This window comes from Topomyia yanbarensis, chromosome 3 (assembly GCF_030247195.1).
Source record: "Topomyia yanbarensis strain Yona2022 chromosome 3, ASM3024719v1, whole genome shotgun sequence".
Classification (NCBI taxonomy): Eukaryota; Metazoa; Arthropoda; class Insecta; order Diptera; family Culicidae; genus Topomyia; species Topomyia yanbarensis.
The window spans coordinates 208,947,784-208,967,256 of NC_080672.1; the positions used below are offsets into that span (position 1 = coordinate 208,947,784).

The window sequence follows — 19,473 nt, forward strand, 5'->3', positions numbered from 1 at the left end:
ACATTTGTACAGGCGTTCGTTTATATGGATTTGCATGTACCGAGTCATGTGAGAATATTTTTTAAACCCGTCACCAGACTTCACATCTGAATTCTCGATCTTTGCTGTGGATAGGTTTGTGCTGCGTAAGTTCTTTAGATTCAAGAAATTTTCTACCACAGATGTCGCAACTAAATATTTGATTCGCAAGATTCATATCGATGTGTACACGCTGGTGACGTTTCAAACTGCTGCTTTCCACGTAGCCTTTGCCACAGATTTCACGCTTATACGGACGCTCGCCAGTATGCATGCGCATGTGGCGAGTGAGTTTAACACTAGTTATGAATTCTTTGCCACAAATATCGCATATGTGCGATCTCTCACCTGCATGGATAAGTCTGTGTCGCGTGAGACTACTGTTTTCGGTAAACTTCCTACTGCAGATATCGCAAATGTAAGCCTGATCTTTATGGGTAAGCCGGTGCTGATCCAATTGCCCAGAAGTGAAAAATTCTCAGCCACATATCCGACAACGGTGCCGTCGTTCACGGTGTGTATCCATTTGTGCTGCCTTAGATTTATACCCTTGGTGTATGCTTTACCGCAAATATCACAGGAGTACGGTCGCATGCCGGCATGTTTTTTTTTACAATGGAGAAGACCTTTATGTCCTAGCCCAGTACACGTGCTATTGGTAGGGTCCAATCTACCACACGGGGTGCACTGGGGGCGTGTCGGGCTCGAATGGTGACCAGCCATTAATACCGACTAAACTCCATTGGGCTCCGCCATCATTCCTCCCAGGAACTACCTCTCGGTATTACTTCTGGGGGGATGGCTGTACTAAATGTACTCATTCACTCTCACTCACGCGTTCATACATCCTGTATGAGGCTTACTTGGGTGCTCTCTCAATCGCACTTTGATTCACTCTCAAACACTCCCACATGAGGCTGACTTTTGTGCTCACCTTTTACGTTCCATGCGAGGCTGACTTGTGTGCTCACCTTACTCATTCCTTGCTAGGCTTACTTTTGTGCTCGCCCCACCCATACCATGTGAGGCTGACTTGGGTGCTCACCCTATCACCTGATTCACTCTCAATCGTGCCACTCTATTGTACCTTTGTCACTCCCCCTGGCATCCCATGTGGGACATTTTTCTTAGGCCCCACTTCTGACATACCATGCGAGACTGACTTGTGTGCTCACCTTTTTCATTCCTTGCTAGGCTGACTTTTGTGCTAGCCTCTACCATACCTGTGAGGCTGACTTTTATGCTCACCCTTAACATGCCGTGTGAGACTGACTTGGATGCTCACCCTTTCACTCCTCTGCCACGCCATGAGGCATCGATAGCTAAGTTCCAACATACTACGCTACGACCCTCCCGTCTTGGCATGAGGCAGTCCACTTATACGCCTATACACTCACTCATCTGTCTTGCTTCGGGGTGGCTGGGTTTACCCCTTACGCGGTTGCCATTCGCTGCGCCAAACCTGCCTCGGCATGAACAGACCATTCACTCCCTTTTTTGCGCTTGGCCTTTTTCGCTCCAGCTAACCAATCACTAGTTAGCCGTGCCCGTCGTCTGTTGCTCGGTTCGCCAGATTACCTGTAGCCTACTGGCAATCTGGATGGTAGCAGCAGAGAGGGCGTTCCACTTCTCCACCGATTGACACATCGGCTGAGTAAGGGTATCAGGGGTTGTGTCCCAGCCACAGACGTCAAGCATTGCTCTTCTTTCGACGTCGAACCGATGACATACGAACAGTATGTGTTCGGCAGTTTCATCTACACCTGGGCAGTCCGGGCAGACAGGGACCTCCGCGTGCCCGAACCTGTGGAGGTACTGACGGAAACAGCCATGGCCTGACAGGAATTGTGTCAGGTGGAAGTGAACTTCCCCATGGGGTCTTCCCACCCAGCTCGATATGCTAGGTATCAGCCGGTGGGTCCACCTACCTTTCGAGGAGTTGTCCCACTCACGCTGCCATCTGGCGACCGAGGTCACCCTGGTGCGCTCGCGGGCTCCCCTATTTCCACGTAGCTCAAAGCACTCCTCATCTTCCCGAATGACCAGCCCGACTGGCATCATGCTCGCTATCACGCAGGATGCATCGTGTGATACCGTGCGGTAGGCAGATATCACTCTGAGGCACATCACGCGGTAGGTGCTCTGATTACCCTCAGTGCTCTTGACCATGACGGGCCGCCGTACCTGAGGATAGATACGGCAACGCCTGCCAGTAACCTACGTCTACTGGCGCACACCTTTGAGCTGTTGGATATCATTCTCGATAGAGCCGCAACAGCAGTCGACGCTCTCTTGCATGTATAGTCGACATGGCTGCCGAAGGTCAGCTTGTCATCTATAATGACTCCGAGAGACTTCAGACTTCGCTGTGAAGTGATCGCGACTTCTCCCACATGGATAACTGCATGTTGTGCCGACTTGCGGTTGTTGACGATAACTACCTCCGTCTTATGATGAGCGAGCTCCAGGCCTCTCGCGCTCATCCATTCCTCCACCGTGCTAATCGCGTGTTCTGCGGTTAGTTCTACCTCAGGAATTGACTCCCCGTAGACCTCCAAGGTTACGTCGTCGGCAAAGCCGACGATCTTGACCCCAGGAGGGAACTTCAGTCTCAGAACCCCGTCATACATGAGGTTCCATAGCACCGGACCTAGGATCGAGCCCTGCGGGACTCCGGCGGTAATCGGAACCCTTTTCTGACCGGCATCAGTCTCGTATAGCAGTACGCGGTTTTGGAAGTAACTTGCCAGGATCCGGTACAGACCCACCGGTAGGCTAAGCCGGTGTAACGAGAGCGCGATGGCATCCCAGCTTGCGCTGTTGAATGCGTTCTTCACGTCAAGTGTCACTAACGCACAGTATCGAATACCTCGCCTTTTTCGTTGGATCGCTATCTCGGCAGTATTTAGCAGCACCAATTTCTGCCTTTTCCATCTATCAGGGAAACGGCACTCGTCAAGGCATCTCTGCATAGCTAGCCTGAACATGTTCGGGTTCGCTATGATCGCTGCCTTGAGAGCGTTGTTTGGAACTCCATACGGCATGTACGCGCTTGTGAACTGCCAGCTGTCTCTTCTTGGGGAATGATTGGTCACACATTCCGCACTCATAGGTTTTATCGATGGTTGTTTGCAGTACGGTGACATGTGTGAAATTGTCACCTGGACTTGTTGACTGTGTTGTCTGTCTAGAATGAAAATAGATAAAAGTGCATTCGATTTTAATATTTTTTTTTTAAAAAGCATTCTTATATATTAAAATCTCCGAAAAACGGGTTATGATCTCAAAAAATCTAACTTATTTTCGAAGCATATGAATTCAATGAAGCGGAATAAGCATATCATAACAACTTATCGTTCACCTATCTCCACCTTACCGTCCTATCACATGTATTTTCATAGACCTGTGGCAGGCCGAGATGGGCGCATCTAGTTACCATTGCCAGGATGGTGTGCTATGTGTGTGGGACACATTTAGGTTCACTAGTCGTATGGGACGACAATACTGGAGATGTAGCTCGGGAAGTCAGGCTTGACTGTTCCAATTCACAACTAAGTCCGAAGATTATGCTACCTGCCAGTGGTTCGGTAATTTGTGACTACGGAAATCAAATGTGAATCGTTCATAATATCCATTACATGATCAAATGCGCTGATGGGTTAGGCTTTGGATTCGGCTATATTCCATCGTCATTGAAGCTAGATGTAGAATCATGTTAATTTGACAGTCTGCAAGTGTTGTTAGTAGCACAAACAGCTAGCAGCTCAGCTAGTATTGTTCTTTCTGCTTGCAACCAACCTGGTTATATTGATGTCAATGCTAAATTCGCTGTTGCAGCTGTATGATCGCTATACTGTCCCATTTGTTATGGGATTCGCTATTAACATGGGACAGTTATGCTTAGAGCACCAGATTCTAAAAGCGACCAATTTTGGCCAATCACTGGAGACAAAATCACGCGTAACAATCAATAATAAATTAAATTATTGCTGAGTAATTTTTGTTGTACATGAATAAAACATATCTATTTTCTCGTTACCTATGGCTAAATAACCATTAGAAAGGCTATGAGTTTATGTTGTGCTGCAGGATTTTGCCAACATTAAATACGTTTATTTAGGCCCAAATGCTTTAGCTTAACGAGGCCGATAATTCATTTTTTTTAATTACATGTTACATGTTAGTGGGGGAAGGGAAAGCCGTTTTTAGGGGCGGCTTGCTCCCCTCTTATGTAAGTAAAGGAAAAAGGTAGGAAGTGGGATACATATTGTGTAATTGACATCGTCGTTTGCTGATTGATCATTGTGGCGGATATGCACACTTTGTTGTAGTGTTGTAGTTTCCAGCCTGTAATCGCAGGGGCGAGGGGAGGGTCGATATTTCGGATAATTATTGGCACTCTATATCATCTGCATGTGAGGTATGTCATGATGTTCTGGATAGACGGTTATCAAGAAGGGTATGCACCGAAGACTCGTGAAGCAATGCCATATTGTAGATACAGGGATAGGTTGGTGAGATTTTACTGTGAATGAGAGAGGGGAAAATGTATTAAACTTGGACATCAATAGTTTTCAAAAAGATATAGATAAGAAAAATATAGGGGTGGTCACGGCTTGCTAGGACGTCCCGGGTGATCTACCTCGGGCCCGAAGGGAATCTATTAGTTGGGACCTGGCAACACAGTACTCTGCGCATAGCCAAACAACATGCTCGATGTCGTGATAGCCGTTCTCACAAACACAATGATTACTTTCAGCAAGCCCTATACGACGGAGATGCGCGTCAAACGAGTAATGGTTGGACATGATCCTTGACATCGTACGAATAAAGTCCCGGTTCACATCCAACCCCTTAAACCAAGCATTCGTTGATACCTTCGGGATAATGGAATGTAGCCACCGTCCCAGATGCCCATTGCTCCATGAGGTTTGCCAACTATCGAGCGTCCTCTGGCGAGAGATACTGAAAAAATCGTTGAAGCAAATTGGTCTTTCGTAAGTGTTGCCTTCTAATGCGCCCACCTTGGCTAAAGAGTCCGCCTTCTCATTGCCCGCAATAGAACAATGTGACGGGACCCAAACCAAGGTAATCTGGTAAGATTTTTCAGATAAAGCACTCAGATATTCCCGTATTTTCCCCAGGAAATACGGTGAGTGCTTTCCAGGCTTCGCCGCCCAGATGGCCTCAATGGAGCTGAGACTATCCGAAACGATGAAGTAATGATCTGAGGGCAGGGTGTCAATGATCCCGAGAGTATACTGAATGGCAGCTAATTCTGCGACGTAAATTGAAGCAGGATCATTGAGTTTGAATGAGGCAGCAAGATTTTCGTTGAAGATACCGAAGCCTGTGGACCCGTCGAGAATTGATCCGTCAGTGTAGAACATTTTGGCGCAGTCGACTTGATGGTATTTGTTATAGAAAATATTTGGGACCACTTGTGGGCGAATATGATCCGGAATTCCACAAATCTCTTCCTTCATGGATGTATCGAAAAATACAGTGTGATCAGAAGTATCTAAGAGATGAGCACGGTTGACGTTATACGTAGATGAATTGATGTTCTGTGCCATGTAATCGAAGTACAAGGACATGAATCGGGTCTGAGAATTAAGCTCGACAAGCCTTTCGCAATTTGCAATCACCAATGGGTTCAGAATATCGCATCGAATCAGCAATCGATATGAGAGGTCCCAGAATCGATTTTTCAGCGGAAGAACGCCCGCCAGTACTTCGAGACTCATCGTATGGGTCAAGTGCATGCAACCCAAGGCAATACGCAAGCAACGATACTGGATTCGCTCCAGTTTGATGAAGTGTATGTTCGCAGCGGAGCGAAAGCAGAAACATCCGTACTCCAACACTGATAATATCGTTGTTTGGTACAGCCTGATCAGGTCTCCTGGATGAGCACCCCACCATGTTCCAGTTATTGTACGGAAAAAGTTGATCCTTTGTTGGCACTTCTGTTTCAGATACCTAATGTGACATCCCCAGGTACCTTTAGAGTCGAACCATACCCCGAGATATTTGAATGTTGACGCCTGAGCAATAGTTTGATCCATTAATTGAAGCTGTAGTTGCGCTGGTTCACGCTTTCTAGAAAATACGACTAGCTCAGTTTTCTCCGTGGAGAACTCGATACCCAGCTGGAGAGCCCAAGCAGACAAATTGTCCAAGGTATCTTGCAAGGTTCCTTGCAAGTCGACGGCTTTAGGACCTGTAATAGAGACCACACCGTCATCTGCAAGCTGCCTTAGCGTACAGGAATTGACAAGACATTCGTCAATGTCATTCACGTAAAAATTGTAGAGGAGAGGGCTTAGACATGAGCCCTGGGGAAGGCCCATGTAGCTAAATCGTGATGTCGATAAATCGCCATGCGAGAAATGCATTTGTTTTTCAGACAACAGGTTTAGCAAAAAGTTATTTAACATTGGCGAAAGACCATGCTGGTGCAACTTCTCATAAAGAATGTTGATCGAAACTGAATCGAAAGCCCCCTTAGTATCCAAGAATACTGATGCCATCTGCTCTTTGTTAGCATATGTCATTTGAATTTCTGTTGAGAGCAACGCAAGGCAATCGTTCGTCCCTTTGCCTTTGCGGAAGCCAAATTGTGTATCTGACAGTAAGCCATTTGTTTCGACCCAATTATCGAGGCGAAACAAGATCATTTTTTCGAATAACTTCCGGATACAGGACAGCATTGCAATCGGACGATACGAATTGTGGTCGGAGGCTGGTTTTCCTGGTTTTTGGATGGCGATGACCCTCACCTGTCTCCAGTAATGTGGGACAATGTTACCCTCAAGAAACCTATTAAATAAATTCAACAAGCGTCTTTTGGCAGAGTCTGACAGATTCTTCAACAAGTTGAATTTGATTCTATCTGGCCCCGGGGCTTTATTGTTACATGATAAGAGAGCAAGTGAGAACTCCACCATCGTAAACGGTGTTTCGTTCGCGGTATTGTAAGGCGACGCGGCGCGGTAGATTTTCTGTGCCGGGGCGGAACCCGGACAAACCTTCTTGGCGAAATCGAATATCCAACGGTTTGAATATTCCACGCTCTCGTTAGCACTGTTTCGGTTTCGCATACGGCGGGCCGTGCCCCAAAGAGTGCTCATCGATGTTTCTCTTGTTAACCCGTCGACAAACCGGCGCCAGTAACTGCGTTTCTTAGCTTTCATTAAATTTTTCATTCGCTTTTCTAATATCGCGTACACTCGATAACTAGCAACTAACCCGTCGTTCCGGAAGGTTTTATACGCGGCAGCTTTCTCCACGTACACGTCTGAGCACTCTTTGTCCCACCACGGGTTGGGAGAACGTTTTTGGGTGTTCACGTCGGTTACTCGCTTCGTCTGAGTTTGAATCGCGGTATCGAGAATCGAGTTGGACAAAAACTTATATTCTTCCTCCGGGGGAAGTACCTGTGTTGAATCGATAGTTTTGGATATCTCAGTAGCGTAGCTCTTCCAATCAATGTTTCGTGTGAGGTCATAGGGAACATTGATTGGTGCCGATCAGTGCTGGGAAAATCACCAAAAATCAAAAATCATCAGTGATAATTATCACCAGGGCCGTCGAGAGCCGCGCCGGGCCCCGGGGTTCGAAGTACTGACGGGCCGTACCATATATGACTTCTTATTTCAACATCGATTAGAGGAACTATACAAATGCAACCGTTTCAATTAAACTATTTTTTATGAAAATTGTTTATTTGATACGATTCAATGCGTTAGCTTACCAGAGTCGTCAGTATTTTAAATAAGTAATAGATGAAAAAAATAAAAATAATAAAGGAATATTTGTTTGTGGCTGGCGATTAGAATGACTTGCGTCCGATTTGCCATTGCAATTGGAAACCTTTTTTGCGACATTGCCATACAGTCCATATCGCCATCGTTCATACTCCCTTGACGCACGTTAATGCTACCATCGTTAATGCTGCTCAGAATCCGAGCTTAGAAAAATTGACATCCCTTCGTGAGCTTGAAAAAGAAATAAAATTCTATTTATTCCCGCCGCGATGAATCGAAGGTTTGTTTGTTTTCCTCGTCCGTCCGCTCTGATATCATCAAGCAAAAGTGCACCAGATATAGATTATGCAGTTCAGTTATGCTCGAAAATGTAAAAGAACTTCTGCTTTCAAACTGTCCACATAATAACAAATGAATGCTTTGGTTTGTGAGTGAATTTATATTTCCTCTGCACTCAACCATTCGATTCTGCATAAAATTTCAGTCAGTTTGGAAGTGAATGAATGAGGGAAGCATTGAAACTGAATATTAAATTCAGCAAATTAATCAGAAATAGGCAACTGAATGTAAAATTTCGCACCACTGATGCTGCCTTGTTTCTTATTGTTGGTACATGTTGATGATTTTGAGGCACTGGATGCAGCTATTGCAGTTGTCACTATGACCTGAACGAATTTTCTTTATTGGTTTCTGAAGATGGTAAAATCGGTTTTGGAATCAGTTGTTACATTTGCGCCAACATTCAGAGAGAAAACATTCCGAATGCGATGAATGGGATCCAACAGCGAAGTCTGCTGTTAGAAAGACTGAGACAGAGAGTTGTGAGAGAAAGAGTTTCAACTTTTGGTGAATACTAATAGGTAGAATAAGTATCTAGTTCAATTCCCACATTTTTCTGCATCAAATGTGTACACTGGAATCTCTATTTACGGACCAAGCCAAGGGTTCGTAAATTGAATTAGTTCGTTTTTTGGGATTTAGATCATAAAATCGCTTCACATTCTTATCAAAATTCGTTGGTTGAGCAACATTATCGATAACCCTAACAATATGGGTATTTCCGGAACGGGCTTGACAAGTACATGATGAAAATGAATATTTGGCACCTTTTTGAAATCCAGGATGGAGACTTCCGATTGAACAATAATCTCGATAACCCTAACAATTTGGGAATTTTTGAAACGGGCTTAATGAGTAGATGATAGAAATGGTACCTTGGAGCTATTTCAAACAATATCTGTATAAACTATGAGGGTATTTTTAAGCGGGTTTGCCGAGTAGATGAGCGATGCCCTTTTGAAGGCCAATATAGCGTCTTCTGGTTCAGAGAAGTTTTCTATAATCATATCATCCGCATCACAAATCAATATACCTATATCAATTCTATGATTATCTTTTTCGAAAATGTCAATATTTTAGGTTATAGAGATGTCTTAACTGGAATTCGCCATCTTGGTTTTCAAAGTGGCTTCATTCATTGATTTTCGTCATCTACTCGTCAACTCCATTCCGAAAATATCCAACTTTTATTAGTAACATTAGCTAAGAATATGATAAATTGTAAACAACTTCATACTGTACACTTTGACAAACACTTGCGATAAATGAAACCAGAATGGTTCTATTGCACTGTTGAATGAATCTAATTGGGTTACGTTCACGTACTTCAGAAAACCATTGGAACGATTGGAACGTAGTTATTATTATTGAGAGGGAAAAAGCCGCGGGAGTGGATTTTCAAAAGCTCCTTCTCCCGTAGGCACAAAACCTCTATCTTTTAGGTATCAACATTTAACAAACAAACCAAATGATACAATGACTAACACTAAACACTGCTTAAAATAAACACTTCTTAAACTCTATCTTACATAGGTAAAGTATTAACATTAACATAAAAAATTGGCTAACACTATCAGGTTTGGGAAAGGGTGCGCAAAAACAATTTTTTTAAAGAAGTGCGAGACAAATTGAAGTCAAAGACATTGTAACATTGATTGAACACTCTACACATGCTGCTGACGGGTTCATTTTTGCCATAATTAGTACGAGACACTGGAAGACGGACAAAAGAGTAGGAACGAAGGTTTCGGAGGCGAATATCAATGTTGAGAAGACGGAGTAAATCAGGGCAGTCAATGCGAGACAATAACAGATCAGAGACAAAAGACGCTTTGGTCACATTGCGGCGCAAAGACAGTGTTTCAAGACCAATGAGGTTGCAACGATCTTCGTATCTGGGCAGATTGTAGGGATCGCTCCAAGGCAGGTGGCGCAGCGCAAAACGCACAAATTTACGCTCAATACTCTCGATGCGTTGAATGCTGTTCTTGTAGAAAGGAGCCCAAACAACGGCGGCGTATTCCAGTGTGGAACGAACGAGCGAGCAGTACAACGTTTTTAAGCACTGTACGTTAGTGAAATGCTTAGTAACCCTAAAAATAACTCCTAGATTACGCGAAGCCTTAGACGAGATAAAAGCAATGTGATCCTTAAATGTAAGCTTTGAATCCACAAGAACCACTAAATCTTTCACTGTAGTTTCTCTTTTTAATTTGTTTTGCAAGATAGTGTAGTCGAATGTTACGATGGAGCGTTTTCGTGCAAACGTAATCACAGAACACTTCGAGGCATTCAAAACCATCCTGTTAGTCATGCACCAATTAGCGAAAATGTCTAACTGAGATTGCAAAAACAAAGCATCAGAGTAACTTTTAACTATATGGAATAACTTATAATCATCGGCATAAGACACCTTGAAGCACTTAATCAATGAATCCAGATCGTTTATGTATAGAAGGAAAATATAAGGACCGATATGGCTGCCTTGAGGTACGCCGGACGTTTCGTCGAAGGATGAGGATAAATGATTCCCGATTTTAACAGACATTTTACGGCCTGACAAGTAAGATCGAAGCCATTGGTTGATTTTATTGAAGGCGGCCGACAGATCGGTGTATATTGCATCAGCCTGCAATCGATCCTGTAGCGAGCGAGCGATAAATGAGGTGTAGGCTACTAAATTAGTGCAAGTAGATCGCCTGGGAATGAAACCGTGTTGAGTTTCTGAGATGTATCTAGAACAACAATGTGTCAAAAACTCGAGAACGATGAGCTCCAATAATTTCGATAGTGCACATAAAGATGCGATTCCTCGGTAATTGGGAACTTCGCTTTTGGATCCTTTTTTATAAACCGGAAAAACGTAAGATGATTTCTAGATGGTAGGAAACACTCCGGAACTTAACGATATATTGAAAACGACGGACAGAGGTAGGCAAAACAACGACGAGCATTTTTTAATGATAGATGATGGGATTCCGTCAGGTCTAGGAGTGTTAGAACACTTGAGTTTTGTGCAAGCTTTTTGTACAATATCGGAAGATATCGTGAAATGAGGTCCAATACTAGTCCTACGGGGAATGTTGTCGGCTGCTGCGGAGACTTGTTGATTATTAAGAGTATCATTGGTAAAAACACTGCTGAATTGTTGGCGAAATAACTCACAGATGTCCGGCAATGAAGTCGCTTCTAAATCACCCAGCGACATAGAAGTGGGTAAACCTGACTCACGCCTCTGTTCATTAACGTAATTCCAAAACTTTTTTGGATTGTTACGAAGGTGACTCTGAATACGATGAAGGTAGGAATTGAAGAGAGACTTATTAAGTCTCTTGTAACAATGATTTAAAAAGATTCTGATTCTTTGCATATCGGTTCGGTATTTCGAAAACTTTTTTAGAGCTAACCTTTTGGCCAATTTAAACTTTTTTAGTGTACGATTCGACCATGGAGGATATTCACAGCCATGATTGAGTTTTTTAGGAGTAAACTGGTCGATAGCATAAATCAGTACGTTCGAAACAATTTCAGCCGCTGCGTTTGCATCAGATTGTGACAAGATTGCATTCCAATTGATACGAGACAAGAAAAGGTGCATTCCTCGAAAATCTGTCTTGCGATAGGCATATGTCAGTTTCTCAGTGGTATCTTCGAATGTACAAGGTACACATTTTCGGAGAAAACAATGAAGAGCAGGGTGATGTTGGCATAGTTTAACGAGAGGAGCTGGAGCACGACAAACGGCAAAGTGATCGGAGAGCTCCTGGCTTCCAAAGCAAAGATCCAAAATACAGTTGTTGTCATTAGTGACGTCACATAGTTGAACTAGCCCCGCGGTGCTGTAACCGTCGAGTAGCTGAGTGATACACGTGTTAGTTGATGAGTGTGATGAGTCTGGGTACAGAAATGATGTATTATTGCGAACCCAATTAATGCCGCTAAAGTTGAAGTAGTTGATTGTAATATATTTGCAGTGTCGACAGAAACAATAAACTTCATCAATTAAATTAAAATAAATTTAATTCAGTTAAAAATGCGGGCCCCCAAAACAGACCCGGGCCCCAGGGTAGTTGCCCCCCCTGACCCCCCCCTCTCGTCGGGCCTGATTATCACTGCTGATCATGCTGTGCTATGATCACAACCATAAAAAATCGCTAGTGATTTTCTCTGAAGCGATAATGTGCTAGCAAAAAATCATTGCAATAAAATCACCGCCTGTGATCACGGCCTGATTATGATTTTTTTTTATCAGGATTATGAAGTTGAGAAAATCAGGTACGATAGAAAAGATGCAAAATCGGGGTTGATGGTATTGTACATGATTATTGTAAGAAACTCCTTATGATGATGATTTAGCCAAATGATTTTGGGAGTGAGAGCGATCCAGCACACATGTAGGGATGCAAAATAATCCAAATTCTAACGATTTCAGCTTTTCGGGAATGTGTTTTATATTGAAGGACAAGTTGTTGGTAGTTGAACATCAATAGTTTTGAACATTTTCAATGCACAGGGGGGTCCGCCGATGTGTCAAAATGGAATTTTTTCAACCTTTCGGGAAAGTGTTTTATATTGAAGGACAAGCTGTTGGTAGTTCAAAATCAATAGTTTTGAACATTTTCAATGCACAGGGGGGTCCGCCGATGCGCTAAAAATTTTTTTTTCAACTTTTCGGGAAAGTGTTTTATATTGATGGACAAGTTGTTGGTAGTTGAAAATCAATAGTTTTGGCCAGTTTCAATGCACAGGGGGTCCGCCGATGCGTTAAAATTGATTTTTTAAACTTTTCGGGAAAGTGTTTTATATTGATGGACAAGTTGTTGGTAGTTGAAAATCAATAGTTTTGGCCAGTTTCAATGCACAGGGGGTCCGCCGATGCGTTAAAATTGATTTTTTAAACTTTTCGGGAAAGTGTTTTATATTGAAGGACAAGTTGTTGGTAGTTGAAAATCAATAGTTTTGGACATTTTCAATGCACAGGGGGTCCGCCGATGTGTCAAAATGGAATTTTTTCAACTTTTCGGGAAAGTGTTTTATATTGAAGGACAAGTTGTTGGTAGTTGAAAATCAATAGTTTTGGACATTTTCAATGCACAGGGCGGTCCGCCGATGTGTCAAAATGGAATGTTCTTCAACTTTTCGGGAAAGTGTTTTATATTGAAGGACAAGTTGTTGGTAGTTGCAAATCAATAGTTTTGGACATTTTCAATGTACAGGGGGGTCCGCCGATGTGTCAAAATGGAATTTTTTCAAACTTTTCGGGAAAGTGTTTTATATTGAAGGACAAGTTGTTGGTAGTTCAAAATCAATAGTTTTGAACATTTTCAATGCACAGGGGGTCCGCCGATGCGTTAAAATTGAATTTTTTCAACTTTTCGGGAAAGTGTTTTATATTGATGGACAAGTTGTTGGTAGTTGAAATCAATACTTTTGGACAGTTTCAATGCACAGGGGGTCAGCCGATGCGTTAAAATTGATTTTTTTCAACTTTTCGGGAAAGTGTTTTATATTGATGGACAAGTTGTTGGTAGTTTAAAATCAATAGTTTTGAACATTTTCAATGCACAGGGGGGTCCGCCGATGTGTCAAAATTGAATTTTTTTGGAACATTGTTTTGTTAATTTCTTTCTTTTTGATAAATATGAGGCTGACAAAATCGTCAAAAGCTAACAAAATTGGGGATAAACAAAATCGGGGGCTGATAAAGGTCTTTTATTTGTCTACAATAATTTAAGGCTAAAGGTTGCGTTATCCATTTTTTATTTTTCGAGCAATTCAAAATTGTTCAAGTTATTACTTAGAAAAGTTAATAAAGTGAAGACCCGATTTTATCAGCTCCCGATTTTGTCTACCCAGATTTCATCAGCTTTTTAACCCGATTTTGTCAGCCCCTGATTTTATCAGCTTTTTAACCCGTTTTTGTCAGCCTCATATTAACATATGTTTGATAAGCTTTAGCAGACGAACCAAGTCCAATTCGTGTAAATCCTTTCTTGAGCATATTTTCCGTGCCTTAGAGTTTTTTTTTAATTTTGCGCTGGAAGACCTCCTTAAGTGAAATTTATACAAAATCAGAAAATGTTATAAGCCTATGTTTAGGGACTATAGCAGAATACATTAACAGCTTCGGTTTATAATAGTAAATTAAGTGTTTATTATAGTAAATTAAGAGTAAAAACGAAATTAAAGTTTGTTTTGTTATTGGTAGGATTATATTGATTTGTAGACAGAGCTGCGCTAAATAAAAACGTATTGACTCCAAAAATACGTCTGTTGAACTTTTTTTTCATAACTAGTTCGTCGGAATAATGACGGATATCAATATTTTTGTAATTACCTTTGTTTTTGGAACGAGTTTGACGAGTGGGTTTTGAAATACCGTCATCGGTGATTACTTTACGCCAAAAATAGAACGTTTTGTACATTACACTCAAGAATCAATAGTTTTGGCCAGTTTCAATGCACAGGGGGTCCGCCGATGCGTTAAAATTGATTTTTTAAACTTTTCGGGAAAGTGTTGTATATTGAAGGACAAGTTGTTGGTAGTTGAAAATCAATAGTTTTGGACATTTTCAATGCACAGGGGGGTCCGCCGATGTGTCAAAATGGAATTTTTTCAACTTTTCGGGAAAGTGTTTTATATTGAAGGACAAGTTGTTGGTAGTTGAAAATCAATAGTTTTGGACATTTTCAATGCACAGGGGGGTCCGTCGATGTGTCAAAATGGAATGCTCTTCAACTTTTCGGGAAAGTGTTTTATATTGAAGGACAAGTTGTTTTATTTATTTATTTATTTATTTATTTATCACGCGCATCAACAGGCCGTACTCGGCCCCAATGATGGAAACTTAAACTAATTACATCTAAAAAACTGCAGGAATCGATTTCTCAATGATATTCGAGACAAATGAAAGTCGAACAAGTGCGACACACGATTGAAGAGGCGTTGTAGTCCCGTGATAGCGGCATTAGCTGTTTGAATAGTTCGTCGAAACGGCACTCTCAGAAGAACGTTTCCGCGTAACGTTCTGGACCTTGCTTGGATGTTAACTCGCTCTAGTAAATCTGGAGAATCGATGCGTCCTGACAGAAGATCAGAGATGAATAAGGCTCTTGCAGTTTCTCTACGACGCTGGAGAGTATCGAGCTGGATGAGTTGACACCGACTCTCGTAGCTTGGTAGACGAACAGGATCGCGCCAAGGCAGGCGTCGAAGAGCATACCGTATAAATTTTCGTTGAACGCCTTCAATTCGATCGCTGCTGTTCATGTAATTCGGGTTCCAGACCGCCGAACAATACTCCAGCGTAGAGCGCACTAAAGAGCAGTATAGGCTTTTGAGACAGTAAATGTCTGTAAAGGATTTAGCCGTACGGAAAATGAAGCCCAGGCTTCGCGATGCTTTACCAACAACATACGAAATGTGATTCTTAAATGTAAGTTTCGAATCTAACAGCACTCCAAGATCCTTAACGCAGCTCACCCGGGAAACAAGAGCTCCAGACAAGTTATATTCAAACTCAATGGGATCTTTTTTTCTGGTGAACGATATCACAGAACATTTCGCCGGATTCAGAATCATTCGGTTGTTTTCACACCATCTGCTGAAAGTGTCGAATTGCTGCTGCAAATATTGTGCGTCCGATCGGCTCCTAATTCTGTTGAAAATTTTTAGATCATCTGCATACGACAACCGTGGTCCTTTCAGCTGATAGTTTACATCGTTGAAATAGAGAGTGAATATTAATGGTCCGAGATGACTTCCTTGCGGAATACCAGTCGTTGCGGAGAACAGTTTGGAGTATGCATCACCTATGTTCACACTGAGTTGACGGCCAACGAGATAGGATTGAAACCATCGCAGGAGTGATCCACTGAAGCCAAGTTTTTCCAATTTAGCGACTGCGATATCGTGATTGATTTTGTCGAAAGCTGCAGATAAGTCAGTATATATAACATCAGTTTGTTGATTCGCATCAAACCCTTCGGACACAAAAGAGGTTAGAGATAGTAGATTCGTCGACGTAGATCGATTCGGCATGAATCCGTGTTGGTCTTTAGAAATATATTCCTTACAGTGAAAAAACACTGACTCCACCACGACTAACTCAAAGAGCTTGGAAATGGCACAGAGCGCAGATATTCCTCGATAATTGTCAATGTTTCTCTTATCACCTTTTTTGTGAACAGGAAAGATGAAAGCTGCTTTCCACAATTGAGGAAAAATCGCGGTTGTCAGTGACATTTTGAATAGTTGACAGAGAGGTTCCACCAAACCAGATATACACTTTTTCAAAAACACAGCAGGGACACCATCTGGCCCAGGAGATGACGATGCTTTAAGCTTGGATGCTGCTGATACAATATCCGAGTGCTCCACATGAATCTCACTCACTGACCGTTCGAGTTGGGCCACGCCGCTAGCTGCAACGTCAATCTGCTGCGAGGACAGAGTCTCACTGACGAACACACTCGCAAATTTAGAGGCGAACAATTTGCATATGGCTTGTGAATCATGCCCAACTTCACCATTCAAGAACATTGTAGAAGGTAAGCCGGTTTCTTTCCGCTGCTCATTGACGTATCTCCAAAACGATTTAGGATCCGACTTAAGCTTACGTTGCATTTTTCGTTGGTAGTTTGAGAAACAAAAACTGTTCAGTTTTTTAAAATCGTTATTGAGCCTTACATAATAAGCTCTAAGTGACAAGGTACGGCGTTTGGTAAACTTTCGTAATGCTGCTCTTTTCGCAGTTTTTAGCTGACGTAGCTCGGCTGTCTGCCAGGGGGATTGATCACTTCGTTGATTACACTTTGGGACATGACGGTCGATAAGGTAGCTCATTATATGGCAGAACGTTTCAGCGGCGGAGTTCACATCATCCTTGCTTAGCACAGAATCCCAGTTAATACTGCGTAAAATATTCAAAATGCTGCTATAGTCGGCCCGCTTATAATTGTAACACACGGTGGGCGCGTGGCTCGAAAACTTCATAGGCGGTACGTCCTGGAGTGTAAGATGTAAAGGCGGATGGTGACGAACATACTTTACTAGCGGGGTGAGGGCGGTGGAAATATACGGCGATTGATCTCTGGCATTGACGAAGCATAGATCTAAAATCCGGTCGTTCTCGTTCGTGGTGCTGTTGATCTGCTGAAGTGTAGCCGTGCTATAGCCATCCAGAAGAGTGATGCTGCCAGGATGAAAAACAGATTCGTCTGGGTCGGGTTGTAGAAATCCGTTATGAACGGAACGCCACTTTATTGTAGGAAGGTTGAAATCGCCGATAATCATGATTTCGTCAGTGAGTTGCGCCATCGCGGAAACAGAAGTCAATGATTCAGAATGAGAATCAACTAGTGCAGAGTCGCGAATTTTATCGGGAGGGAAATAAACCACACATATATATAATGTTCGATTTCCCAATTTTATCGCTGCCCATACTTGTTCGATGCTGCTCCAAGCGTCATTTGTTATATGTTGAACTTTTAATCCACGACGCACAGCGAGCAAAACACCGCCACCGGTGGATTTGTTGCTGTTGAGAGGGCTACGATCACATCTGAGAACCTCGTAGTCAGAGCAAATCACCTGGCTGGATAGAGTCTGCTCATTTAGCCATGTTTCTGTCAATACGATGATGTCGTAACAGCAGTCCGAGGTAGCTAGACGATAGGTATTTGCACAGGAATTCATGCCTCCCACATTTTGATAGTATAAGTGGATGGGCGACGATTTTAGGCACGGAAGGCTGACCGGCACTCCTCGATTCATTCGTCTGGAATGTACACCGGGGCGATTGGAATGACTGCTAACAGCGGAAGGAGCGGGTGAACTGCATGAATTGGTAACACTCGTGATGGAAGTTGGAGTGCTCCTCAGGAGGTTTCCAGCTGACGGCTGACAGCGATGACTCATTAATTGACAGTCGGAAGCATTCGAGCTAGAACAAACAGTTCCATCAGGAAAAACGGTTGATTCATCAACATAATTTTGAAAATACTTGCCAAAGAGGGCAATTTGGAAGTCCCCCTCTCCATTCCCAGACACAGGGCCCGGACGACTGAAGATACTGCTGACTGCAAGGGGCACGACTGTGCTGGGAGGATTGGGGGATTCCATATTGCTTTCTACGGTGCGTCCCGGTTGCCGTTGATCAACAGGCGAATTGTCGGTGCGTGGTCTAAAATAACTGCTATTTGCGATGGATTTATCCCAGTCGAGGTGTTTTCCGAAACCCAAGCTTCCCGTCATTATTACGTTCTTGCCGAAAGTCGATGAACTCGCGGAAATACATCCCATCCGGCCAGGTATCGGCATTGAGAGCCATTTCACGAAGTTGAGGGTCAACACCAATTTTGAAAGAAATGAAATTAAGCCCGCTCAGATTTGCGTCTTTTTTCACTAACTTCTTCACTTCGACCGGATCGTCCGTTGAGAGGCACTCCTTAACCATAGCACCAACCTCAGCTTCGGAAACGGTGGTAGCAATTCGTGACAAGTAAATCCAGCATTTACTAGTAGCGGGTTGAACAGTGATTGTGGGTACCTTTGCTACATCACCCTTTTTCTTGCCACACGATAGACTAGGGACATCGGATTTAGAAGGAAATTTATCATCCTCCGTCTCGCGAGCACGTTTGACTCCAGCTCTATTTGGAACGGGCCATGATATGGGAGTTGCAGGCAATGTCGTTGCGGATTCCACTGATTTTCTGGTTTTCTCCATTTCAGCTTTTAATGCTTCAAGCGCTGTTTTATGTGTGTCGGTCAGCAAACGGAACGCTTCGCTCAATGCTGTAAAAGCTGCATTCACTGCGGAGGATTTCATCAAATCCACACAGCTGTCGCAAAGCCAGAATATATTCGCTAAGTCGTTAATCATGTCCAATTTTGGACGAGTGAGCGTTGAACACGATAGATGCATGATTCTGTCGCAAAATCCTTGGCATTTCAGCTGATTCAAAGTGGTTACCGGCTCGGAGCACTGTAGGCAGATCGAATCCATTGCGAATCGCCTACAGGTAGGCAACAGTAGCTACTTCGCGAGTAAGCTTTCCCGATATGCATCCACGGTTTCACCACAAGGATTCTATCACTACCGACGACACTTTGGGAGAACAAAATGTTTATCAATTGTCACCGCACGACCAAGAATCACAAATTATCAGTCAATTGATCAATAACTGCAGCTTAGGCGAGGGCACAAACTCTATTCTAATTGAGAAATCACTTAATATACACAAAAAAACGATCCAAAGTACGAGAACGAAAATAAACAAACTGATTCACAACAGTGTTACCAGAACGGTTTGTTGGTAGTTGCAAATCAATACTTTTGGACAT

The 19,473-nt window shown here is 42.9% G+C and overlaps 2 protein-coding genes across 2 annotated transcripts; both read right to left on the bottom strand.

Moving 5' to 3' along the window:
- Positions 1-70: 70 nt before the first annotated feature.
- On the bottom strand, positions 71-18,249 carry LOC131687612 (zinc finger protein 93-like). The gene is made up of 2 exons (XM_058971697.1): positions 17,632-18,249; positions 71-466 (listed from the first exon to the last, which is right to left on the bottom strand). Exons 1-2 carry the CDS (start codon positions 18,247-18,249, stop codon positions 71-73), a joined length of 1,014 nt encoding a protein of 337 aa, XP_058827680.1.
- Positions 18,250-18,337: 88 nt separating this feature from the next.
- On the bottom strand, positions 18,338-19,135 carry LOC131687613 (uncharacterized). Its single transcript, XM_058971698.1, has one exon. It carries the CDS (start codon positions 19,133-19,135, stop codon positions 18,338-18,340), a length of 798 nt encoding a protein of 265 aa, XP_058827681.1.
- Positions 19,136-19,473: the final 338 nt, after the last annotated feature.